The following is a 25,957-nucleotide window of genomic DNA, read 5'->3' on the forward strand; positions in this document are numbered from 1 at the left end:
ATAATGCCCTTAGGACAAAAGAGTATTCACTCTTCCATCCTAAAGGTTAATGACAGCTCAGCAGCTGTGATTTGGTTTTTGTGTGCATTTGGGTGCTTGTCCAAAACACTGAAGTTCTAGAGCTGCCCAAGAACAGAAATGGCAATAGGCATTTCATTGCTTACAGAAAATCTGTTTTTAGAATTTGCTCTCTGAAGATGCAGTTTCTTCATGGCACAGTAGCCCTTTGAACCTGGGTACATGGTAGCCGTGTCAGGTGGATTAGAAAGTCTGTATTGGCCAAGTTGTTACTTGTCAATTCATTTGCTTTTTCTCTCCTCAGTGTGCCTGTAGTAAGATCAGTCAGGAGCTGAAACCTAACTAAATAGAGAAACCAGTGTCATTCCCATTTGCTTTGCAACTTTTCCCGTATTCAGAAGTTGCATGTAATAAAGTTTTTGCCTTATCCTTAAGGGTTTTTTTACTGTAGGAAAGTATGTAAAAAAAATTGGCCTTTGGATTTGAATCTAGAATGCCACAGGCACTAGTAGCGCTGTAAACTAAGAGTAAAAAAGATTTGTAACCATTATAGGTTCACGATGAATCTGCATTTCTAAATCATACTTTCTCTGAGCCCTAAGTCATCATTGAGGAGGAAAATACTTGGAGTGAGTTTGAGATGGGGAATGAGTCTGTTCAGAGTACATTGCACAAACTGTCAGCAGCATAGATCTGGAAGGGATTTCTTCACTCACTGTGTCTAGTTACCTGCCTTTCCAGGCAGTTAGGTCACATAATCTCTTTTGTAAACTTACAGACATTTGTATTAAATTTAGTTAGTGTTTTGTCCCCAGTAATCTGATTTGAAGTGTCTTCTGTAACCTCAGTTCTCTGATCATTAGAAACCTAATCCTCTAATTTACAGACTGTGTTTATTTGTGGCCAGTTTATGCTTGTTTGTTCCTGTGCCAACACTGTCCTCCCTCAAGTAGTTTCTCTTCCCAGTAGTTGCTCCTTGGTGTTTTTATAGCCTTCACTTCTCCCCCCCCCCCCAAGCTATAGGCTCTCCGTTCTTCAGATCATTTTGGTAACCTTCTTTGCACTTGTATCACTTTAAGCTCACTTTTCTTGGTTTTTGTAATCAGAATTGTAGACAAGTATTCCAGAAGAGAGTGTTTGATACTGTTCAAAATTGTTGCTTTCTTAACTCATTTTTCTCCTTATTTCCATTTCTACAAATATTTCTTCAGAATTTCTTTTTTAAGTCTTTCATGTTGTTGATGAAAGAATGCCTGGTCTGACTTGCTCTAATAGTTTTTATGCCTTTTTCAATTTTAGATATTACGGTCAATAATACTTCATTAAAATTGATACATTTCGAAAGTTTTGTTTGCTTTTTAAAGGAAGTTCCGCTTCATCAGTTCTTTTCTAATTCAGGATTGGCACAGGAACTTCCTCAGCTTTCAGTTCTCTGAGTATTCCTACAGGTCATAGGGCTGGAAATAGCAATCACCTTTGTCTATCATATACCCCTCTGGGTAACATCATCGTTTTTACTGAAAACTTATGTAAAGAGTCTTTAAGCCATATCTGCATTATCTTTGATTCCTAACCAGGCCTTGCTGTAAAATGCCCTGTTTGGCTCTCATCTTTCCTTGCCTTGATAGATTGAGAAAGTTCATATTTAAACTGGAGTCCCAATTAAAAACAAAGTGATAGTTGGCAATTTAGGTAAAAAAAATGCTTGTATTTGTGCTTGTGTGAAAGAGACCCTCTGTTTGACTGACTGTACAAAACCCTGTAATGTCAGTTTTGATGGGTGTGCAAGGTGTTGGAATGCAGATCATAAGGCAACTGTAGAGTTGTCAGAAGATCAGAGATGTGTACCTGAGGTGTCTGTACAGTTTGATAATCGAACATGTTCTAGTGATGCCATACTTAAAGACACTGAGATGCATGTTTTGTTTTCCAGGTACTTGCCTCCAGAGTGTTTTGTAGTTGGCAAAGAGCCACCAAAGATTTCTAATAAGGTTGATGTATGGTCAGTCGGAGTAATCTTTTTCCAATGCCTTTATGGTAGAAAGGTAAGGAAAATGTTTGGAAATCTAAAGAGTTTTAGTGTAAATGCCTGTTTTCAGTAGACTGTGAATTACAGTCGTAACAACATGAATTTCCATGGAAAATTACTTGTGTTACTTTTTGGCGGTGTGCATTGATAAGAATGCACAAGAAACTAGAAAATCTTGCCTGCAACTTTTTTATTTGCAGAATGGTTAGCAGTTTGTATTAACACTGCAACAACTTACTATGGCATAAATACTTACAAAATCAAAGTAGTTGGATAATTCTCATGAAGAAAATCATGTGCTTATTTTTCAGCCATTTGGCCACAATCAATCACAGCAAGATATTTTACAAGAAAATACAATATTAAAAGCCACAGAAGTTCAATTCCCTGTCAAACCTGTTGTAAGCAATGAAGCCAAGGTAACTTTTAATATCATCTCTGAGTAAAACGTTAATCTTAAAGGATTCAGCTGTAAAATTGCTGTTAACCCAAGAATTTTGTCAGACATAGTAACTAAATATGTAGAAAAACATAAGAGAGCTAGTATTTTGATATTTTTATTTAAGCAAGCTTATTCTGGGACTTTTCAAAACCATGTACTTCAAAGCAAGACTATATATATATTCCAAAAATATGCAAGTGGTTTTAAAGTAGGCCACCTCAAAAATTGTCTGCTTTGCTTTTACCCAGAGGACCTTCTGTGTCTCATTCAGGCTGTCTCACTAGAAGTTCTTGTGAAATACTTCTGCTGATACTAACAAGCTCTTTCTGAAAATAGTGAGTGTTATTCTCTGTAGCCTTATTGGCTTGAAGAACTATTTGACTGCCAAGTACCTGGAGCATATGACTGCTAACACTTGTCCTGTTGAAAGGTCATAGTATGTGTGTATTAATTCAAAGCCAAGTTTGGAAACATGAATTCTTAATCTTAAGAATCTAGAAGGCATTGTGATACTGATTCAGGAAATAAAACTGCCATACTAGTTGATCTGCCACAAAGGTGTAGATGGCCTTCATTTAAAAGTCTTAGTAGTATCAAACTCCTCAACACAAACTAGCTATTCAGAAACAGATTAAAGTGGTTTCCCAAACTGCTGTGAGCATCCATAATACAAATCCAATTCTGTGAGTGTGGAAGAAAATGTTACCTGTGTGTTACTTGTTTGTAAAAACTCTCCTTATTTTTGAAAGATGTATTCATGACCAGATGCAGAAGATGTGCTCTTTGAAAAAAAAAAAAGCCAAGACAGTCAAATGCCTGTTCAAGTTTCAGCAACTAATTAAACATACTTAGATTTGGGACACAAGCTGCAAAAAAATTAGGAATGTTAAGATTCAGCTTCTAAAGATTAAAAGGAAAGAAAACCTATTACTAGAGGCTGTAACTTCCCAAGAAAATAAGTCTTTGGGGTACATAAACCTGCTGTTACAACTTGTGGTATATTTCTATTGGTTATATTTTCTAAAAGTAGTATTAGTGAGAGAGTTGCAGTTAAGCTTATGAAAAATTGGTTGAAGAATTGCAGTTATTACTGGGTTTTTATTTTTGGTTGAGGTTTTTGTTTGCTGTTTTTGTTTTTTCACCCCCATTTGGAAAACCTGTTTCCCTCAATTGCAGTTGACAAATATGCATCATGTAATTGATAACATTACATGTTAACAGTTTATATCCCTGTCTTTTAACTTTGCATTTTTTTGTCAGTAATAGTTTTTATACAGAGGATGTCAGGAAAGAGTAGGCAGTTCAACATTGAGAAGTGGCAACTTTTTGCATTCTCTGTGTATTTCATGCTCTGTTTGTTGGAAAGACTAAAATAAACTTCTGGTCTTCTTGTCTCATATTAACATTGCCATAATTGCTTTAAGAGAGGGCGAAATTATTCTCTGGTGGAAATGCTATAAAACAATTTCAGACTAACTTGCACATGCAGGCCATTTATGATGACTGTGTAGAATCCAAATTGGTTTTAGATTTATAGGCCTGGCAGTTGGAAAAGAACACCTTGTAAACTGAAATTCTGATTTGGAAAACATGGCGATGAAGTAAATATGGAACCTGAAAGGATTCAGTTTTCAGATTGCAACTGTCCTTTGATCCTCCTCGCCTTTTCCTGTTTTGTGCAGTGGTCTCCTTTGCTTATCATTAGTATGTCTACAATGCCACAAAATCATTAAGTATCTTAAAAACATTATAGACGCAAACTGTTACTCTGAGGATCTTGCAAATAAGTCTTAATAGTTCATTTGTTATGAAGGATTTATTGTGAAGAATTTGCTTAAAATTTATAATGTTCAAGAACATGTGAATATATATTAACAGATGTGCACAATTTTTATTTTGTACCTTTTTCATGCTGGATATGTAAATGAAATTCTAGCAGGATTCTTTGGAACTTTTATCACTTCTTTTTTCCTTTAATCTCCATTTTTTAATTGGAGCAAAGAACAAAGAGCTGAACAGATTTATCAAAGAGATATGTAATTCTTTTAAATTAAGTTCTAAATTAAGTAATAATGTTCTAATCAGTTCTGTAGCAATAATAAGGATTTTCTATCATTAAATGTTGAAGCCCAAGCTCTCAGGAGACCAAATGTTCTGTGTGTGCTAGACATAAGACTGGACAGAAACTTTCAGCACAGAATGATTGGCATACACTGCATGGACCTAAATGTAGGATAACAGTGTGACTCAAGAACAGTCCTGAAGTTAGCTACAGAGTTTTTCAATTGATTAGGTGATTCTAAGCAGGTGAGATTGAGTTTTTCCTGGGAAGAGAGTTTCAGCAAGGTAGTGGTTTCTTAAATATTCTTCATTTTTGCTATACTGCATTATGGCACATGTGGAAATGCCTGTGTTTTCAAAAGTCAACTGAAGTGTTGAGATTCTGTCCTTGCATAATCTCTCTACTTTTCACCACTCAGCTCAATGGTTTTAGAAGCTCATTGGAGAAAGTTAAAGGTCTACTTTTTTATTCCTCTGACACTTGCTCTTGGTTTTTACTAGGCTGTTCAGGCATAACACATGCAAAATTCTAATTGGGTGAGGTGCACATTTACTTGTAAATGTAGTTCCTAAACATGGAAATATATATTTTAAATGTGATTCTTTTAAACCAATTAATTTACTGATGTTTTTTCATTCTGCCATGATGTTCCATTTTTTCATTGGGCTTAGCAGTAAAATGTCATTTGAACTGAATGACTTAATAACAAGGATTTGTTTAAAAACTAGTTTATCCAGAAGGACTTGCATATTTGCCTGAAAGCAGAGGTAAGTATTTAGAATGCTGGTGTAACTTTTTACATTTCATTTCTAGGCCTTTATTAGACGCTGTTTAGCATACCGAAAAGAGGATAGATTTGATGTCCACCAGCTGGCTAATGATCCTTATCTTCTCCCTCACATGAGGAGATCGAATTCTTCAGGAAACTTGCACATGACTGGGCTAGCAGCATCCCCTACACCACCTACTTCAAGCATTATTTCGTACTGAAGTTTCTCCAGCCGAGGAATGGGATGATACCTTTGTGTAGTTTCCTGATGCAGACTTGAGCTTGAAAGCATTTGAGTGTTTTTACACAGGACAAGTTTGATAACTGTGTTTTCAGACTGAAGTCCTCCTACATAGTGTCATTTGTATGATTGGAATGGATCATGGACTGTGAATAAATGTACCCTTCTGAGAAACACCGTTAAACATTGAAGGATGACACTTCCTGTTACAACTAGCAGGTATACTGTGTTTAAGACTGAAGAAAAGGTTTTTAGTTTTTTTCTGGGGAACATTGTAAATAATCTTTTTAATACTTAAAATACATTTGGTGGATACTGGAAAGTTCTAACATGAAGGGTAGTTTTTCATTATTTAAATCTAAAAGAGTAGTGAGTAAATTTGAAAACACAGGAAAAATTTCGTGCCTGGTTATTAACTAAATGAACTGCCATCTTTCCAAGACATTGATCTTTTGAAACCAAAGTAAGGAGTGTGAGACGGTGAAAGATGTTCTGTATCAGATTTCTCAGTTAAAAGTAGAGTATTTTATTTGGCAACTCAGGCTTGTACCTCCAAAAATGTGGTGGTGTTTCATGAATTTAGATTGGAAGGCTGATATGAAATTCCTGGTACTTACTTCTCAAATAGATTGCTAATTTTGAAATCCATTCAGTTTTCTAAAAATACTACACTTGCTGTGGTATCAAAACTTGTGAAACCTTCCAGGCTTCTAATAAAAGCAAGCAACAGTATGAAACCAAATGCAAACAGGTCATGTATAATGTTCTATGCAGGAATAATGATAAATTCCCTTCTAGCTCTATTGTAAATTGTTGTACAGATGTCACATTTTCAGTTAAATTTCAGCAACTTATTCCTGTACAAATGTTTAAAGTATGGCTTTTTCTAATTGGATATTGTATTTTTTTTAAGTCTCCCTCAAGGCGCTTTTAATTGCTGCTAAATGATGTTGCTTTTACTTTACAAAAGAATCAAATGACCTCCTTAAGGTGCAAGTCAACTGTACGTGTCAGAGAGATTGAGAGTAGGCAATCTGTTAACAATCAAGGCGTGTCAAACAGATCTGTGTTGGCAATATACAGTACAGTTCTTTAACTCAGTTTATTGCGTTCTCAACCTGCAGAGCGCATTGATACTAGATGTAGAAGTTGCTCATGGTTATTCTCTATTTCTGGAAGTTCCTATCAACAAGGAAATGTTTCTTGTGGCTTGTACAGATATTTTAAAATGTGAAACATTTTCTAACTGCCTTGTATGGTAGAAACTTATTTTTCAGAACAGTGTATCTCTCTCCTGTTCACTATTCTTTTTACTATCCCATTCTTGATGCTGAATACCTATATGTAATTTTGTCCATGTTGCAGGAAGAGGAGGCTGTATTACCACAGGTTTTCATTTAGTATTGTACAGTTAAACTGTTGCTCTTGTTTCTGATGTTGCAAGCCATTTTGTTTTCATTGTATATAAAGAAACGTTAACTGTCTCTTTAAGATGCTGCTGAAATTGTAGAGAATGTAGCCAAAACAGTAATAAACAATGGCAGTTGAAATTTCAAAGTTTTCATGGTGTGTTTTTACATTTCAACAGAGGGCAAATCACATAACTGTATCACTGAGCTGCACTTAATTATTTAAAGCACACTCTTTGTAATTACAAACAAAAGACCAATAATACAATAATTAAGTAACGTTTGGAGGTGAAAGGGGAGGATTCCATGAAACTTAAAACATCTGTTGTATAATGAAACTTCATTTCACTGAATAGATCTCACAGAAATAACTCTTAAGTATGTCAGTGATCCTTCTTTAATTCTTAAGCTGTGGAATAAAATTAGTTTATAGAATGACTAGAAAATTAGGCTCAAATAGAGAACTGGCACTACATCCTTTTCACTCTCTATGGCACGAGACAGAGTGCAGAGTGTGAGGAGAATGCTATAACTGTAAGCTCACATTAGATTTCATTCCATCTTATTCTGCACGTGTCACTAACAGAATTTAAATCAACTGTTTTGCCTGAGGAAAATATGTACAATTGTGTGACTATTTTTATTTCTCTGGAATGTGGTATGGTTACCCTTGGAAAAGGTAAGTTAGGCAATGTATCAGAGAACTACTTAAATAACTGAGAATTTTACAGCTACCTAAAACTATGAAGGTTTATATACAGACTTGCTTTTCCTGTGGTTAGGATCTGGGAATAGGCTGTTGTGGCAAAGTACATGACATTTGCTTCAGCTTTACAAGTGCATGTTTCTGAAACCTAACACCCACTTTAGAAAAAGCTTCCTACAGATAAAAAAGAGTCACCATCTCCTCTTTTGAATCAAAGTTTGATGTTTTACCTCCCAATACGCACAGTTATGTTTGTTTTAACATCTTGCAGTACTGTTAATGAAAATTTTGTATCCCCACATGTAGTCATTCTGTGGTCACAGGAAGATGTCTGAGTTGGTGTGTTTGGTGACTGCCATTCAGCAATTTGTGCTTGGGATAGAAGTACCCTTGAGGCTGAGTCTAGGAGCCTGAGTTCTGGATCTAGGAGGAGTTCTGGATCACTTCTAGGTAATTCATGTATCAGCTGTTCAGTCTCTATTTTACTCTCATTTTACTGATTTCACTGTGTATCATCCATCACTAGGTTTCCTAAGCTTTCTCCTGATTTAACGGCAGGTAGACAGAAGAAACTAAGTTGAACTTCATCACGCAGTTTTTAATGAATCTTGGAAGTAAAAAGCTTCCTTTATTTTAAATTCATGAATACTTTAAATGTCTGCATTTAATGGAAGACTGTAAAATATTGCATTGCCGTATAATTAAGAAAAACCCTTTTACATATGAAACGGGTGACTGTGAGAGAAATTCTGCACTTGTAACTGATTGTAATGCTACAGGTCCTTGCAGCCAGAGTTAATGTTGGTTGGCTTGTGCCTGGAAAGCAACCGTGTTTTGGCACTATTTTATTTTACTTATATTAGCACTGAATTTGTTCAGATTTCACTGTGGAGCACTATTCACTTGGAACTTGGTCTACACCAGTTGATAGGTACCAGTTCCGTGGAGGGTGGTTAATATTTTAATTTTCTGAAAAATGCTTTTAGTGCTCACAAGTAGTCAGGAAGAGCATCATGGCAGCTGTGTGCTTGCCCAGGCACTGCTGACCACGCCTGGGACCACGCAAGTGGAGCTCCGTGCTGCTGGGACCCCCATGGCAGCCCAAGCAGGTGACTGCGTGTTTTAAAATCAGCAACCCTGGAAAGGAAAGCATGTCCTGGAATTTGAAGCAACCTGAGTGCTCCTGCTCCAGCTCTGATGTCTCCCCAAATGTGAGAAAACCAGGCATTTTTCTCTGAAGGCAGAAAGGGGGGCCACCAACCTGACTGGGTCTTTCTTCCCTATCCCACAGCTCTCGCAGCCAAGCAGGAACATGACACATCCAGCCTGGGGAGGGGATGTAGGTCCCCGACAGCGCTGCTGCTTCAACCTTGCTCTGGATTTCAACTTTACTGGGGCTGGAGCTGCTGCTGTTGGTGCAGAAGAGCCACAGCACAACTGGGCCCAAGCTGGGCAGGTCAGCGGTGCCCCTGCTGCTGTGTTGTGTAGCACAGTGAGACAGTGAGGGAAGGAGCCTCCCAGGAGGTGAGAAGTGTCTTTGGGTCATTTATTTTTCTTCAAAAAGCACTGAGGACTTTCTGCTCTGTTCCAAAAGTGGGACATTGCATTGGGAAGGTTGACTGGAGAGCCTGACCTGGGGGTGGGGAGAAGGCCTGGGCAGAGTGTCAGGACAGGGACAGCCTCAAAATTTAGAGGAACTGTGTTTAGAGTTTCCTGATGCTTTCTAAAACACTTCCATGTTGCAATTGATGTTTAAAAATACTTTTTTTTACATGCCATCTACAGTCAGAGAGAGGACTCTGGTTTCATTGGCAAGGAGTGTTGGGCAGCATGGACTAACCATTTCCCGTGCACAGCCCCACACTCGGTGTGCCAGCCAGCCCAACGTGTCGCTCTACCAACACATCACTGGCACCAGGGCATCCCAGCGTGATCCTGCCATGGGCTTCTGGGTGTGACTACCCTCCTGAGGCCTGGAGCATACCCAGCTCCAGGGAACCATGGACTGTAGAGTTGAGGACTGTGTTGTATTTGTAGGAAAGGTAAGACTGCAAATATTTTCAGAGAAGTTTTGAATAATCCAACAGTTTCATGTCTTCGTGACCACAGATTGGTGAAAGGAGTCTAATGATAGGGAAACTTGCTGTTGGAGAAATTAGTTTTTTCTAAGTAATCAAGTCACCTTGCTATCTTTTCATTGTGCTATGTTTCCCAAGCCAGTAAAATTCTGTGCATAAATCAAGGAAGAATGCTTTCCTTAGAAATCTTATTTTGTATCTAGTGTCTTGAGAGCTAATCAGATATCATTAAGAAATTACGTGATGTTTGAATTTCAGAATTGTGCAGATATGTGAATATCTTCTGCTCTGCAGAAGCATGCACAGGGACTTTGTCTTTGAAGAGTGAAGGAGATCCAAAACCACATTTCGTATATCCTCAGAGGATGTGCTGCCATCAGACCAGCAGGTCAGCTAGCAAAGTGAAGTGTTTTACTTGCTCTTGTATGGAAGCTATGCCATAGTATTTAGTGAAGCAGAACTCTCCAAACCAATGAAAAAGTGTTTTCCGGGAACACAATGCCATAGCTTCGTCTCCAAGCCCCTGTTCCGCTATTATTGCTGTTGTTGGGCTGTTGTACTCCCAGTGTTAAAAACAAGCAGTCTCTGGCCATCACCCTTGTGTTTGCTGTTACTCTTGGGAAACCTGTTTACCCATGTGCAGGGTTTGAATCAGCTTTGCAGTTGGCCTGGGGTTCTGGCTTCCTGTTATTTTTAGTATTGATGTATGGGGGAGTTGTGCAGTTGTCGTCTCCAAGACTCGAAGGACAGTCCTTAGCAGAGTCTCTGTCTTCAGTAAGGTCTGGGAGCAGCAGCTACAGCTCAAAGAGGCATAAGCACTATCCAGTGCTTCAGCAGTTAGAAGTGCCTGTCAGTACCTTGCTGAATCAATATCCTAGTTTATTTTTGATGCTGAAATACTGAAATATTTATAATTCCGGACAGATTGAGGCTTTGTGCACTCTCAAACCAGCTTTTTCTAAATATTGTTCACTACTAGAGAACTATAATACCTTAAAATATCAATGGTATGCAACTTTATGAAAGACCATGTATTATGTTAAATACATTGGCTGTATGTACAAGCATAGGTTTTTTTATGATTCTATTTGAAGGGATAAAAGTGCCACACACATCTACAAGTCAATGGCCTTTATATAACACATGCAAAGATTGTATTTCACAGTGTAGCACTGCTAGGTAAAATCTGGCAATATGTGTCTTCCGTTGCCCAAATGACTTTTAACCTAAATTTATACAGTTTCTGCACACCTTTCACTGCAATGGAATAACTGGAACTGGGGCTTGTAGAGAAAGAGACCCTGTGTTACTTAAATACGTATCTTTTATCTCTCAGACACTGGCCCTGCAGCTTCTAGGACAGCTAGGCTGGGACCGTGCCCAGGAGTGCTCCAGTATGTCACCATGCAGCCACAGTATGTGATGCACGGAAAATGCATTCCTAAAATGTGCAGTGCTTAACAATTGGATAGATAGCAAAGATTCCTGTAAGAATCAGTGCAATAGTGGGGTGATGCGTGCAGCGCCTTGAGAAACACTATTTGAATACACAGGAATGTATTTTGCATCATGACCTCTATCCTATTAATGCTTCCAGAAAAGAGTTCTCAAAATGCAAGACGAAGACAGGAGAGATTGTTTCTTGTGTTTTGTGGCTTAACTTTTTGGGACACTCTTGACTTTAGCAGGCCTGGAAGGAAAGCTAGAAAAGGGAACTGACCCCATTAGCATTGATGAAAGCTTTGCAGGACAGAACACCAAGAACTACATCGCTTTGTGCATGTGTGAGCAGATCCAGTAGATCTTCACTTGCCTTCATTGGTAAAACAGAGGTTTCCACCAAACCAATGGAACTCGCAAGGATTTAAAGGACTCAAAGAAGTAAAACGTCCCCCATGCTCCCAGAATTCTGCTGTCGACCCCCTCTGCCCTTGGGCTGAGCACAGCAGAGGAACAGGACCTGCCAAATGGTCGCATACATGGGGTTGACTTAGTGAGATGGTGCAGCTTCTTTCATTCTTCTGGATTTGTCCCTCTAAACAGCCACATGAAGAGTTATTGCACAGCTTTGTACATTTGCATGATGTAAAACTTTCTTCATGACAGAAGTAATCACCCTAACCACTGCACAAATGGTTTGTTTCAGGCTTGCAGCTGTGGCTCATTGGCAGCTGGCAGAGCTCTCATCAGTGATTTGAGCACTGGAATACCTTCCCTGCATGTCCTTCTGTTGCAAAGCCAGGTAAGTAACATATTAGTTGGCAAACTACACATGAGCTCTTGCCCACAGTGAATTTGGAGCATCTTGTTCCATTGGTAAATGTCAATTCACATACATTTGTATAAGATCACAGAATGTTGCTTGTAGAATTATGTAAGGTTGTATCAGGTGCTGAGCTGATCTCATAAATTGTTGTCTTAGAGGTGTCAGATGTCAGGACAGTTTTATGATTGAGCCCAAACATGTTCCAGTCTAACAAATTAGCATATCATAAAGGTTATTGTCCTATCACCCACTTAACAAACCCTGTATGGATAAAATAGAGTTACTCCTCTGTCATCCTTTATCATCTGTCAGAGTTCCTATGTTTTTAATGACCCTCGTCCTTTTCCACTTATACTTTAATATATTGGTAAAATGAAAATCTTAATATGTAGGTAGTACATTAAGCAAAGCATGATCCTAATGGTAAAAAGACTGTTTTTTTCTCCTTATCTTGGAGACCACTGAGAAGAATTCAGCTGAATTACATTGAGCTTTTCTATTTTGGGGCATGCTTTGATGTGTTCTGTTAACATCAGGCAGCGATGTGAAGGCCTCTTTTTTTTTTTTTTTTATGTTCTGAGTGAGGCAGGTCGTGTTTTTCTCCCTTCTGGTTTCGCAAAGCATTACTTAGGTTGCAAAGGATTTTACTGGTTTTGTGCTAAGAAGCAACACAAATGGGGCACAGAGATCATGAAGAAAAGCCAATATGAACCATTCCTATTTGAAAATGGGGAAAAGCAACCAGGAATCAGGTGGGCAAGGCTCCAGACAGATGGTGTGACTGAAATGACACTTCAGCTGTGTTCATTTAGATAACTTGCATTGTGTCCAGAACATTTTCAGACTCTGCCACTCTGCACTGGGAGGATAGAAGGTGAATTGCTGTAATGGCCAGTGGCATAGTTTTATGTTGTGTTTCATATTTGGACATACAGAAACCAAACCCAGGGCACAAGGGGAGAAGTAGTGGTGCCTGAATCATCACAACTTTGGTGCTTATAAATTAGCCTCCAGCTAAAATCAGGGAAGTGTATCAAAACTCAGCTTACCACTGGAGATCTGCATCAGACACACTGCCAGCAGCCCAGGGAAGGAGGCACCCGGTTTCCCAGTGCCCACTAGATGGCAAAGCAGGGTGCTCTACTGAGACTGCTAAACACCTGCTTTACCTGTCTGCACCTCACGCTGGCATGACACAGAGCGTGGCCATGGCAGTATCAGAGCCGCAGATGCTGTAACTGAGCGGTCAAGACTGCTCATCCCTTTGGGATATTGGATGAAGGCTCCTCTGCCTCTGCCTCAGCAGGCAGAGGATTTAAATACTAAAGACTCTAATTTTCCTAGAAATTGGCATGGGGAATTGGAATTCAGAAGCATTGGGCTGTACTTGTCTATTGACTCAACAAATGCTAAGGAAAACATGTTTCTCTTATAGCTTATGTAAAACAGGAGGAATAGTGTGTAACAAAGTGTATTGGTTTGAGACAATTTGTGTGTCTGGATGGAAAAATGCTATTTTATGGCTGCTGGACTAAAGTCACAGATGGTGGGAGAATTATGGTGCTCTTGGTCTTGGTTCAGTTTAACATTCCTAGCTGGAGATAGGGGTTTTTCAGTCAGTGTGAGCAAACCCAGGGCTCACCTCTGAGCCCTTTGCACCCACAGCCTCCCTTGCCTCCAGACCAAGGAGCACTAACTGTGTGCTAGGTCTCATCATCTGGTGGACCTGGGTGAAAATGCAGCCCTGTTTTTGGCTGGGTTACCTCTCAGCCAGGAGCAGAAGCTGACCTGAGGCCCCAGGCAGTCACAGGGGTGCAGGCACCCGTGCTGGGAAGTGCTGGTGTGAGCACCAGTGGGCGTAGCGAGCAAGGGGAGAGACTCTTCTGGAAATGGCAGCATCTTAGCTTGGTGCAGGACAGGTCTTCCCTTTCAGCTCAGGTTGCTCTGCTGCCTGCCTGTCCTTCCCCAGAGGCAGACTTATCCTCACAGCTGGACTCTGGCTCACTGGCTTTCCCTCAGGAGGAACATCTCTCCTAATGGGGACAGTTGGCTGGCTACCCTACCAGTGTTCTCAAATTTTCATTGTGTAGACATCTTGCCAGACATTCACAAACAACTTCCTTCTCCAGGCATGATCCAACAGTGTGCTGTATCCAACTGAAACGACAGGGGAAATTCAGACACAATGCAATAAAGCAACTGGAATTTGTTTGTCATAAACCCCAAGGGCATGTTCTCATTAAAGCAATTAGTTGTATCCAGCAGTTATGTTCTTTCATGTTTGCATTACACCCCTCTAAACTGCCAGAGATTAGGGTCTGCTTTCAAGGTTGTCTCTGGGTCTCTGCTCAGACTGACAGGGAGAAAACTTTTCAGGCAGGGCTTGGAACAAAGAGCATTCCTTCACACAACAGCTATTAATCTTACCCTTGCGGATGGTATGCTAACTTCATTCATGGACTGAAATCAGTCATGGGGCAAAGGGGTGAGGAGAGATTATCTCTCACCTGACAGACAACGAACAGCACAGATGTTGTGCAGCAGCAGGCAAAGCCACTAGTAGGAGATATAGGAAACATCCCTCTGCAAGTCAGCACCACTTTCCACAGGGCCCTCAGGTAGCTGGTTAGTTTAGTGTTGCTTCTGTGCTATCACACAAATGCTTGACCAAGCAAATGCCTTTTTAGCATATGAGAGACGTAGCACACGGGCCATGCTGGGCTACGCTGTCCGATGAGGGATTGCACAGAACCAAAAAGAAACAGTAACAATCACAGCAGCCACCATGGAATTCTGGGTGCTACCAGCATATAAGCCCTCAGTGCCATTTCTGCATAATTATCTCCAGGGAGTAGGAGTTACAAAAACCCACCATCTTTTTTAAGCGTTCCCTGACTAAACTAATGTAGGAAGAACCTGGTATTCTAATTATCCCATATCCCACGGTTACTAAAGTGTAGTTGCTCTACATCCTGCATGAATTCAAGCATCTGAAGCTCATATCTAGTACTGCATCTATGTTCATTATCCTTTGGACACCCAAAGCTAAGGCGACACTGAGCATCGGATGCCTTTGCACACTGTGACTAAGCAATTACATCTGTTCTTGGCAGATACATACCAACCCAGGATGCAAGTGTAAAATGCTTTCATAAGTGAAATAAACTTTAATTTTGAGAGCAGTAAAATTCTCACTCAATCAATAATCCTTATGTGTGGTTAGATTAATTAATAGTATTTCTGAGTCAAACAAAACCACTGTTAAAGGATTAGCGAAGACAGGCCATTCTAGGCAGCATGTTTGCACTCACTGTGCTTTTAGAAATGCTGATGATGTTTTCAAATCTTTGCCTTTTCAGATGTGGCTTCTTAACACTGAATTTTTAATCAGACTTAGAAGGGAAAGAGGTATTTTCTTCTTTCCTACCCCGTTCCTTCCTTTTAGAATTGTCTGGTGCAGAAGTGCTTGTTTAAACCCCACCTTTGTCAAACTGAAGAGACATCCTCATTGCTCTTTTGGACAGGTGCACTGTACATGGCCTAAGAGTAGACTTTTCTTTCAGTGGGCAGAGAACTGGCTCTGGAGGCATTTTCTCCAGGAGAAAGGAGTGGGTCTTTTCTCTTTCTCAGCTGAACCCCTTGGTAGAAGACACAGATTTAGGGTGGCTTTCTAGAATCCTGCTGAAATTTACTAGTAACTGGACTGAGTTAGAAATAATATTTGCTACCAGATTTGTAGTAGTAAACATAAAAGTTTATCCCAAAGAGGGTGGATTAGTAAAGACATAAAAGTTTATCCCAAAGAGGGGTGGATTAGGTCAAATGCTTGACCAAGACTGGGGAGATAAGACCCAAATTCCTGCTAACTTTGGTGGTTTGCATTTAAAGAAAGAGAGAGAGTCAGACAGACACATGCACACATTAATACAGCCATACAAGTGCAGAGGACTAACCTAAGCATGTTTTGTCTCAAAGATTCTGAGCATTGCTACAGGGAAGGTGATCAGAGGAGAGGATCCTGTGGAGGAGGGGCAGAGCTGTTCTGAGACAACTTCCTGCTCCACTTTGAGACTCGTGTTCAGTGTTCCCTTAGCTCCCTTCCTGGAGAAGGGATGGGTGGGCATGCATGAAAAAAAAAGGGCACAGAAAATCTAGTTTACATAAGAGGCGTGCACCAGGTCAGCTATAAAAGGACCTCTTCCCTCTCTCTTTTTCCTCTCTTTCTCTTTCACTCTCATTGTTTGTCTGAGCTCTGGAACATCCATGAGGCAGGACCAGCAAAGGACCTAAGGACTGATGCTATTCTTTGTTTTCTTCTATTGTTTTGCTAGGGCAAAGCTCAGCTATCATATTCTACTCTATACTCCATACTGGAATTTATTGTGGGAGTGGGGACCTTGTAGAGGTGTGTTGTGGCTTGTTAGCCAGCACCTTTGAGAAATGGTATGTTGTGGCCTGTGAGTCAGCACCTTCGTGTAATGGTGTGTTGTGCCTTGTGTGTCAGCACTTGGATTGTGTGTTGCAACTTGTGAGCCAGCACCTTTGAGGAGTTTGTTGTGGGAGTTGAGAACTTATTGAAGTGTACTGTACGAAATTGAGGGCTTGTTAGCCATTATCTTTTGTGGAAGTGAATTGTAAGAATTTAAGTTCTTGTTAGCCAACACCTTTTTAGTCTAAACAGGGGGCTGGTTGCTGGAGTTATGGAAACTGTACAATAAAAGTATAAGAGTTCCTGATACATGGTCTGGTGCCTTTGTTCAGCCTGATGAGAATTTATAACGAACATCATGCCCAGTATCGATGGGTTGTGACAAGAGCATATTGAAAATATACTGCCTCTGGCATGTTAAGAGTATAGGAATCTGTGTCAGGGACTCCCTCCACATGTTGACACAGACTCAGCACAGGAAGCTGAAAAGTGAGCTGGGACCTCTGGACTCTCACAGCAATGCAAATATCAAACATAAGCCATTGCTTAACCAACATTTTTCACTTACAAGGGGTGAAGTGTCAACATGTGAAACTCAAGCAGACAGGTCCTTAAAACTGTTGATCTTATAGGAGAGAGAAGTATTAGATGCGGAGAGGATTGCAACAGTGGAAGCAACAGTGGATTGCAACAGTGGAATTCACTGTTTGTGAATTCGTATGAACTATATTTAGAATTTGAATCCAAGCATAATTAAACAGTGCTAATGAGGCAGAGGGAGTTATCTTCATTTGGTGTATGATTCGTATCGCTGATTTCCTCATTCATTTTTTCCTAGTTTTAAAGCCTTCTTGTTCCAGTGAGATTAGAGGGTAAAAGATACCCTGCAGAGAGAAAGTATGTGGCCTGGAGCTAAAATTCAGTTGGAAGCCTTTTAAGGGATGCTGCTTTCTTGATAGCATCAATAACTGACAGCAAAGACACCTGTGAGCATGTAACCAACACTCAAGCAAGGCACTCTTTTTGCAGTGTCCCCTTGAAAAAATGCACACAATATTACAAAGACTATAATGGGGAAGAAAAGTCCACCCTTTCCAGTGAGGGAAACAAAACACTGTAAGAGTTTTAATAGTTGTAGGTATATAATCCACCATTATCAACTAAAGTTTGAATTCTTTCTCAAGAATATGCTCCAACTCATCCAGGAATGTGAAGCTTCCATAGGAACTCAAGGTGACATTTTATGGTGGGCAGGTCTGGGTGGGAGATGGTAATGATCTTGCCCAACTTAAGCAGCTCTGAGCCCATAACCAGAGCAGCAGCCTCTGTTACAGCTCTGTGCCAATAGCTGATTATATTGCTGAGCAGAGGACAACAGCTACCTGTAGCTGCAGGGGCTGGACACTTTCTTTGACCTAGTCAAAGCCAGTAAAGAAGTGCAATAGGCAAAGTCAAGTCACCAAAGTCCCATTTTTGCTTTTCAGTTGTGTCTTTGGTTGGACTCAGGCTCCTTTTTATTATGCCTTAAATAGATACAACTTTTTGGAGGTTTTATTCTACATCTGTTGCCGCAAATGGCAGCAAAATCAGCTGTTTCCTGAGAGGTGGCACAGTAATGACTATGACTGTACATTTCAGTGCTGCCATGCATGCCAGGGTGTTTGTACTTATTGGCTCACAAGAGTGCTCAGAAGCATCATTCACTGAAGACTTTGCTGTGCATCACATCCTAGTGGAAGTGCTTGCAGCCAGCTGGAATCTGTTCTCAATGACTGCCTGTAAAGATTCTCCAAACCCTCCACCCTCCAACGTGACCACCACTAACCAAATGCCTGTCCACCCACTGAGCCAAGCCAGTTCAAAGAGGAGCATTACAGTGTCTGTGAGCAAGCTCTGCTGGATATGAAGAGGATAGAGTGAGATGAATCCCACAAAACAGCAAATGTTTTTCATCTTATTCCAGTAATTCAGTACAGGCTTATTCTTTGGATTGCTAAACCCAAGACTTTGTTTTGTCCTTTTCTGGAATGGGATTTGAACACTTTCCTGCTAAGACTGCTATGCAGATTAATCTGAGACAGAGGAATTATTATAAGTATTTGGTCTCAAATTCCCTTTAAATAATTTCACTGGACTATATCACCCTCTGTAAACACCCTTCACTCTTTTGGAGGCTACCTCTCTTGACCACTTAGAGCCCTGTTGCTGTTCCATAAGGTGAGATTTGCAGCTGTCCTTCCCATTCACTACTGCCTAGCTGAGCTGTTCAGTCAGCCCTCTGGCTACTCATTCATAGTCAATAATATTGGGTTTAACTTTCCAGCTGAACAGATAGTTTTAGAAGTTGTTCTGCACCCCAAAAAATATCTTCATCTGCTTACATATTTCACAGAATGGCGTGTCTGCTCTTGTTGCTTTTTCACAGTAATAGTCCAAGTGTTCAAGCTCTTAACGCTGCCTTGTTGTTGAACAGCAATGAGAAACACCACTGGTAACCAGAGCTGAGAGCAGCAGCAAGTAGAGCCGCTCCACTTGTGAACAGTCCAGAGACACAGCCACTTGTCCCTTGAGCCCAGCTGAAAAGGTGCTCTTTTGGAAAAGGAGGATTTCTTTCTGCCTGAGCTGTGAAACAGAAGTCCTGACTGGCTACAGCCATAAAAAAATCCCATGACTCTCAAACTATCAGTGACTGAAGTCTTATCAAATTTGAGAAGTCTTACCACTGCTTTCTACTGCTTGAAACATATTTTTCAATTATATTCGTTTTTAACCATCTTAGCTTAACTGCTGAGGAGTCCCACTGTCAGGATTAAACAGATGTTTTATTTCCTGCGAAAGGTGGGTAAAATAATAATCACCAGCTCTGCCTCATTGGCTGCCATGTGGTCTGGAAAGGTGCCATATGCCCAGCACTCAGAGACTGCTAGCAGGCAGGAGGCTGGGGGCATTATTTATTATTTGCCTAATCAATTTAAATACTATCTTTCTTTCAGAAAGTACATTTCTAGTCTTTATAAGGAGTAATGTAGAGGACTCATCAAGCACCCTCCTCTAGTGAAGTGCACCTTCTGTTTAAACAGCCAGTATTCTGCTTGCACAGCACATGGGGCTAGAAGGAAAGACCTTGCACTTGAAACTGCACTGTGCTCATGAGCTGCTCTCAGCATCGCAATCAGCTGTAGAGGTTGTTCAAATTCAGCCCCGTATGCAATAACAACAGTTTTCTATTAATACTTTTGAAGAATTTCCTTGAGGAGAGTGTGGTACCTCTCCTCCAGCATGCAAATGGTGTGAGCACAAGCAAGCTGCTCATTGCTAACCTGCCTCTCGAAAACTGCTGCTGCACCTTCACAGTGACAGGATGTGGTATCTCAGGTGTCAGGCCTGGGGCAGTGTCTCCCACTGGCTGACTCCTGATCCTCTCTGCAGCCAGCCCTCATGTTCTACAGGAGCTGCAGGGCTCTGAGGTGAGCACCGGCTGCGGCTGAAGGGCAGGGTGACCAGGCTGTGCAGAGCATTCGAGGTAGTGCATGTGGGTGGTGACTTGCTCTCCTTTCTTGGAAAGTCAGAGCAGAAGTAGTTCAAAAAGCACGAGCACTCATCACGTGAGGATGGCAAATGAGGAATCCTAGGCAAGAGGTGACAGTAGGACCCCTCTGCTCTGTGGAATAGCCAAGCAGAGTGCCAAATGCAGTGATTAGTAAGAAGAAAGCCATCTGGCTTCTGTCCTTTAAACAGCTCTCTTTCAGCATCTCTCTTCCTATACACCACAAGAAATCTCCCTGTGTTTTTAGCAACCCTTTCTAGCCTTTCTGAATCATACTGCAAGGCCCCATCTACAAATGACAGGGAGAGTAAGGTGAAGAGAGAAAAAAGGGATGAAGATGATATAGTGGGCAAGAATCTGAGATGCCTTCAGGCCTTATCTTGAAATACTACCTCTGTAGCGCCAGTTATGGCAGCAACCACCAAGGCAGCAAGTCCTTTAGATCTGGAGCTGGTAATGTACTTGTTGAGGGATGGTGTTGAGTTTTTAGAGGCAGAAGTCTGTAGGCTGACAGGTAGGCATTGCAAGGACAGGAGTAAAGGCTGATGCAAGCACTTCTGAAAATTGATGAGAGACTGGGGAGCAGACTATTAATGAACTCCAGCAGTGGGCATCTGCAGGTAAGGATGCACGAGCATGCTTCCGTATGAGTGACGTGTGGCAGTTTCCAAGGAACATTTGAAAAATATTTGGTTCACTTCCTCAAAGTTCTTAATATTTCACCCTGAATTTGTCAGTCTTCCTATCCCTTTATGATGTGTACTTTTAGGCTAAAAATATTCAGAAGCACAATGCAATCCATAAGTACATTATTTTTGTTACTTTTTTTGTAGTTAGGAATGAAAATGGCCAAGAACTGGGTTAGGAACAGTAAGTTCCTTTTCATTATTAAACAGTTAGTGCCCAGAGAGCAAGTGTGGTTTGGGGTTGTGGGGTTTTTTTGTCTTCTCTCTGAATAGGTGTTACTGGTAAAATGAGTAAGAAATCTGTTTCAAATAAAAATGTAACCTTGGAAAAAAGGCAGCTTTTTCACAAAGTCATTTATTTCCAGTGCCCAGCATGTTATTTGGCAATATACAGATTTCCAGTTGGTTTCTATTTTCTTAGAAGTTGTGGTTGCTCTCTTAAAGGATTTTACCAAAGCACTGTTATATGTAACAAAAACGTATCCTATTGTCAGACTTCTGAGCCTTAGTGAAGCAGTGTCACTGCCTGGGACCATGCTTGTTCTGTTTCATGTGAACACATATTTACCTGAGGGAATAAACAGTATTGTGAAATAGCTTCTCATATTTTTTCTTACAGTTCTTTTAGCATCATAGCTGATAAAACTTGACTGATGCCTAGTAACTGTTAATACCAAGCTTTTATTTGTAAAAATTGCAACTTCTTTTTACAAGTTCTAATGTTTCTTGAAGAAGTTGCACTATTCCTCTGATCTAGCTTCAGTTCCCAGATTCTTTCCTTAATTTGTGTAAACACTAGCATGTGCACAGCTCCAAGCCCATAAAAAGGGTACTTAGAAACACTAGGATGGGAAGTTTAAAATCTTCAGTTTGTTTTTAAATATTATTTTGAAGACTTGCTAAACAAAATTTCAGGGAAAGTCAGCTTGAAAGATAAGAGTGAGATTTGTAGCAAGATGGTCACCGCTAAGTCTTAGCTACTGAATTGTCTATATTCTCTCTCTGTACAGTACCAACAACTGGAAACTACTTCTCTTATGCAGGTGAAAATGTAGCGGTGTTTGCCAACAATTTGCTATTTGTGTCTATCATTCATTTAGGAGCAAGAACACTGAGATGAACCGTTTGTTCATGAAGGCTGCCAGCAGAGGATGTGACTGATGAACTGTGAGGGCTGGGAAGAGATGTCCCAGGGAGCAGGGCCCGGGCAGTGCTGTGTCCTTTCTGCACACGAGAAGGTCCAGACGAGTCGAGTCTCAGTGAGACCCATTACATCCAGTGCCCCTGATCAAACCAAAGCCCATAGGCCTACATTGCTTTTGCTAATACCATAATCATCCATTGCAGGCTTTTCTTACATAACTAGCAAGTCTATGTTGACTACAGGCTTTGCAGCTTGAATTCACTCATGCTTCCTATTTTTTTAGCTTCTGTTGGAGTTTCACAGCTCACCTAACCTGCAAGGGCCTCGAACAAAGTACGTGAATATGCACCACTTGCTGGCAGAACAAACAATCCTCTCAGACAACAGGATTGTTATTAAAACGGGTTGTTTTGTTGGCAGAATAGGCTTTCCCTGTTGCCAGGGGTTGCCCAAGGTGAGCTTGACCTCTGTGGTCTCTGAAGCTCTCTCTGGTGGGTGAGCTGAGCAATGCTGGAATGCAGCATTTAAGATGGATTAACTGCGAACTTAACACAGGAAACAGTTCAGAGAGAGTAAAAGTATTACACTGCACAACTAAGGATGAAACATAACTTTTGATCCCATAGGACACAAGTTCCAAGGCTGAGAACATGATTATTTGATAAGAGTCACGGTCATCTTGTCAGTGCAAGTAATGTTTGCAGCCTCCTCTTAAGGCAGAATTCTGCCTTTCCAGGTGCAAGGAAGGGCAGTGGAGAGGCAGGCATGTGGCCAGTGAAGAGATGGGTCTGCATTCTCCCACTGTGAGGGGAGTAACAAAACCATGGACCCTACCTCACCCTTTCCACCCAGAGCAGGTCCCCACATGCCAGGTCTGTCGCCTTTGAACTCTTAAAGTCTTGATGCAGTTTCACGTGCATCGTAGCACAAACCCTGCATTCTGGTACTAACTTCAGCTGAAATCATTTGCACAGGTACCGGTCCTAAGAAACACCAGTCATCCACCCAAGTGAAATTCTGAATTGCTGGCTGCACTCTGGCAACATAATGTATTCACACGGCCTAAGGATCAACATGAATTGGGGTTTCTGGAAAAGGATATATCTGTTCCTTGCTCAGCTCACTAGCTCTCTAGCCACCATCTGCAAATCTCTTTGATACTCTGTAAAATGGCAGATTACTACCCTTTAAGTCTTTCACCAGTGCTGCAGGGCCAAACTGCTAGAGATTCACCTGAGCTACATGGAGTTTTCTGTTTGAGGTAAGTGGTTTGTTTGGTTTCGGGGCTTTTTGAGCTTAGTATTGCACCTTAAATATTCCACTTTTAAACTGTGCTATGGCAGGTGTTGGCTCTCTGTTACACTGCAGCTAAAAACCCAGTTTCTACCACAGATGTTACAGGCAAATCAGTTTGAAGATTTTTGTTTCCTGAGCTAAACTACCATTTATTAGCTAGAGTTATTACTAGAAGGCACAGCACAGTGCATGACACTGTGCTGGGCTGCACAAATATGTATTAAGCCTTGGACTATCATGAAGAATGTAGAGAGTAGGATTACAAGCATGACTTAGTTATGAACTACAGACACTTAAAAATGAAGAAATACTTTTGCAGTCTGATTCTTGCCTACCATTACAGGATTCAAATCTAAAATGCAACAGATTCTATGTGTCTTAAGTCCAAATGAAGAACCAAAAACTCTGAACTTAGTGCCAATGAGGCCTCCATGTTATGGAGTGATTGTGAATACATTTATTTGACTAGTACAGACAAAGCCTTACATAATTGAGGAAAACAGAGCTCTACCCTACAACATCCTTGATCCTTATCCTGCCCTTTCAACTTAATTCGATAATCAGCACTTACATCACAGAGAGTTTGGAAATATTATCCAGGCCTCTCCTTCAGCATTACACTATGTCAAACGAGTCCCTGCCTGTAAAGATCTGCTTTCTTCAGAACTTTCACCCAGCCCCATGGTTAGCTTGGCTTAAGTCAGCAAACACTCAGCAAAACTGGAATTTGGAAACAGCTTAAGCTCAGCCCCTTTCTGCCTTCAGATCCATTGGTTTTACAGTTCTCAAGCATCATCATTCAGCATCCAGCTGGCATCCATTTGACTACAGTTGCTGCTGGAGGAGTGGGAACCAACCACCATTGTTGCTGAGTTTTATCCTGTAAATTCAGCCAAAAGAAACTGGTGCACGCCATCTCGTGGCCCTGCACAGCTATTTCCCGGGAACGAATTGAGCTCCAACTGTGGCAGGGAGGTTTAATGTGAACAGAATTTAAAAGATGGCTGTCAGCGGCTCAGAAACAGCCCACTATATGAAACTTCCACCATTAGCACTTTGTCCACACTCCTGCCATGACCTTGCAGCCTGAGCAGCTGTTTCCTGTAGCAGCAGCAGAGCATCAAGCTGCAAAAGGCACCTCTTCCACATGTGCTCACACACTGCTGAGACAGCCCTCCCCTCACAACCAATACACTGAACACCACAGCCCCAGAGCAGCCTTTGGTGGAGCAGGAAATTACCTTATGCATTTCAGAGTAGGTCATACACTTTAATCATTCTTGATTACATGCAAGGTTGGGAATGTTCTTGGTACATCTGTCTTCATCTGCTCTCAGTACTTGTTAAAGAACTCTATGTGTCAATGCTTTAAATAAAGCTAATGTGTCTCTTCATAACTGTTCATTAACAGCTGGCTACATGAACTCATGGAAACATCAGCTGTCAGTCCCTTGGTGTATCTTAAGTTCCTATTCCTTCTTACTCCCCCCTTTTTTTTTTTTTGAGAAAAACAAGTCATTAAGAGACCCTTGCCAGAAGTGATTAAGGTGTGATTTCATCAAGTCTAGTTCAGGGAATTAAAAAAACGGGGAGAGTTCAATTGTGTGAATTTAAGGTCTTTGCTTCTATTTTAAGTAGTAAGTTTCTGACTTAACAATGTTTATGACTTTTCAGATGGGAGATTAAATCTGCACCATTAAATCATCTCCAAATTTGAAGTCACATTACCTTTAGCAGAATTGCTGATGGCAACATTTAAACCCTGTCTCACTTCCACTGCTCTCACAGCTATCAAAAGGCTGGATATATAGTCAGCAACAACAGGACTTAAAATAGCTACAGAAGGGGCAAAACTTCAGACTAAGCATCTTATTTTGCCTGCTACTAGAGACAACTGCGCAAGACCTATGAAAGTTTGCAGCTTGCTGTTGGAAAGAATCATACCAGACAACTTCAGATGTTACTCCAGAGGACACTGTGCCATACTGTAAGAACAAAAACAACTACCCAAGGATTATAGTTCAAAGCATCTGATTACAACCAGCAATTGTTCTAAATATACTGTGTGATGAAAATTCTATTTTTACTGTTCTTGGGTTGGAAGTGTGTAACCATGTTGCAGAAAAGACTGTTTAACCTGTGAGGCTCAATGAGGCCTGATACTAACACAGTTGCTCTGTACAGAGGAAAGAAAAGAGGGAACATCCTTCTCATGTTGAGGTTTAATTCTAAGATATGTGACACTGGATTTACAAAGGTAAATAAAAATACATTCTGAGAAATAGCAAGTGCCCTATTTAGCAAGGCAGAAGGATTTCACACTTCAAGCAGCTGAGAAACTAAACTGCTCACAGTATGAAAAAAGTATTTAGGGTCTGTCTTTGACACATGATTTTGCCATAACAGGGGATGAGGAATGTGCAGTAGTGGGGCAGAAGAAAGACAAATACTTAAGTGATAAAGATGAGACAAGACAACAGGTATTAGATAAGGCTTCCACTTGAATTAATTGAGACATTATTACTATGATCAGCAGTCAGATGGAACTACTATTCCAAACACTGATCAGGCAAAGTACATTGCCAAAATGAATTACACAGCTGTTGAGACAGGCTTTAGCTCCAGCCTGATGATGATATGGCTAAGTTAGCATATGCTTGTAGCAAACACATATAAATGAAATCCCTGTAATATAAAAGGACTGGAGTGGTACAGAAAGTATTCCACATTAACTGTACCCGATACCAGGAGCAAAGGCTACCACCTGGAGTACAGTGCACACAACAGTTTATACAAGTGTATCATCTACAGTTATTCTACAACTTTCATCCTAAA

General features: G+C 40.7%; 1 protein-coding gene and 1 long non-coding RNA gene across 5 annotated transcripts in view; both read left to right on the forward strand.

Moving 5' to 3' along the window:
* Positions 1 to 7,118, forward strand: part of TLK1 (tousled like kinase 1) — a 68,879-nt gene extending 61,761 nt beyond the window's left edge. For all 3 annotated transcript variants that reach the window (XM_032692538.1, XM_032692536.1, XM_032692537.1), the window contains exons 19-21: positions 1,952 to 2,063; positions 2,359 to 2,466; positions 5,365 to 7,118. In XM_032692538.1, the coding sequence (XP_032548429.1) occupies positions 1,952 to 2,063; positions 2,359 to 2,466; positions 5,365 to 5,541 (397 nt within the window). In that variant the 3' untranslated portion in view covers positions 5,542 to 7,118. The remainder of the gene's footprint in view (positions 1 to 1,951; positions 2,064 to 2,358; positions 2,467 to 5,364) is intronic.
* Positions 7,119 to 7,999: 881 nt separating this feature from the next.
* On the forward strand, positions 8,000 to 25,169 carry LOC116789141. Of its 2 annotated transcripts, XR_004357909.1 has the most exons (6): positions 8,000 to 8,126; positions 8,968 to 9,718; positions 10,013 to 10,142; positions 11,901 to 11,996; positions 21,783 to 22,159; positions 23,030 to 25,169. It is a non-coding gene; the product is annotated as an uncharacterized LOC116789141 (long non-coding RNA). The 2 variants fall into 2 exon arrangements; XR_004357910.1 differs by lacking the exon at positions 10,013 to 10,142 and having other exon boundaries at positions 21,783 to 25,169.
* Positions 25,170 to 25,957: the final 788 nt, after the last annotated feature.

This window comes from Chiroxiphia lanceolata, chromosome 7 (assembly GCF_009829145.1).
Source record: "Chiroxiphia lanceolata isolate bChiLan1 chromosome 7, bChiLan1.pri, whole genome shotgun sequence".
Classification (NCBI taxonomy): domain Eukaryota; kingdom Metazoa; phylum Chordata; class Aves; order Passeriformes; family Pipridae; genus Chiroxiphia; species Chiroxiphia lanceolata.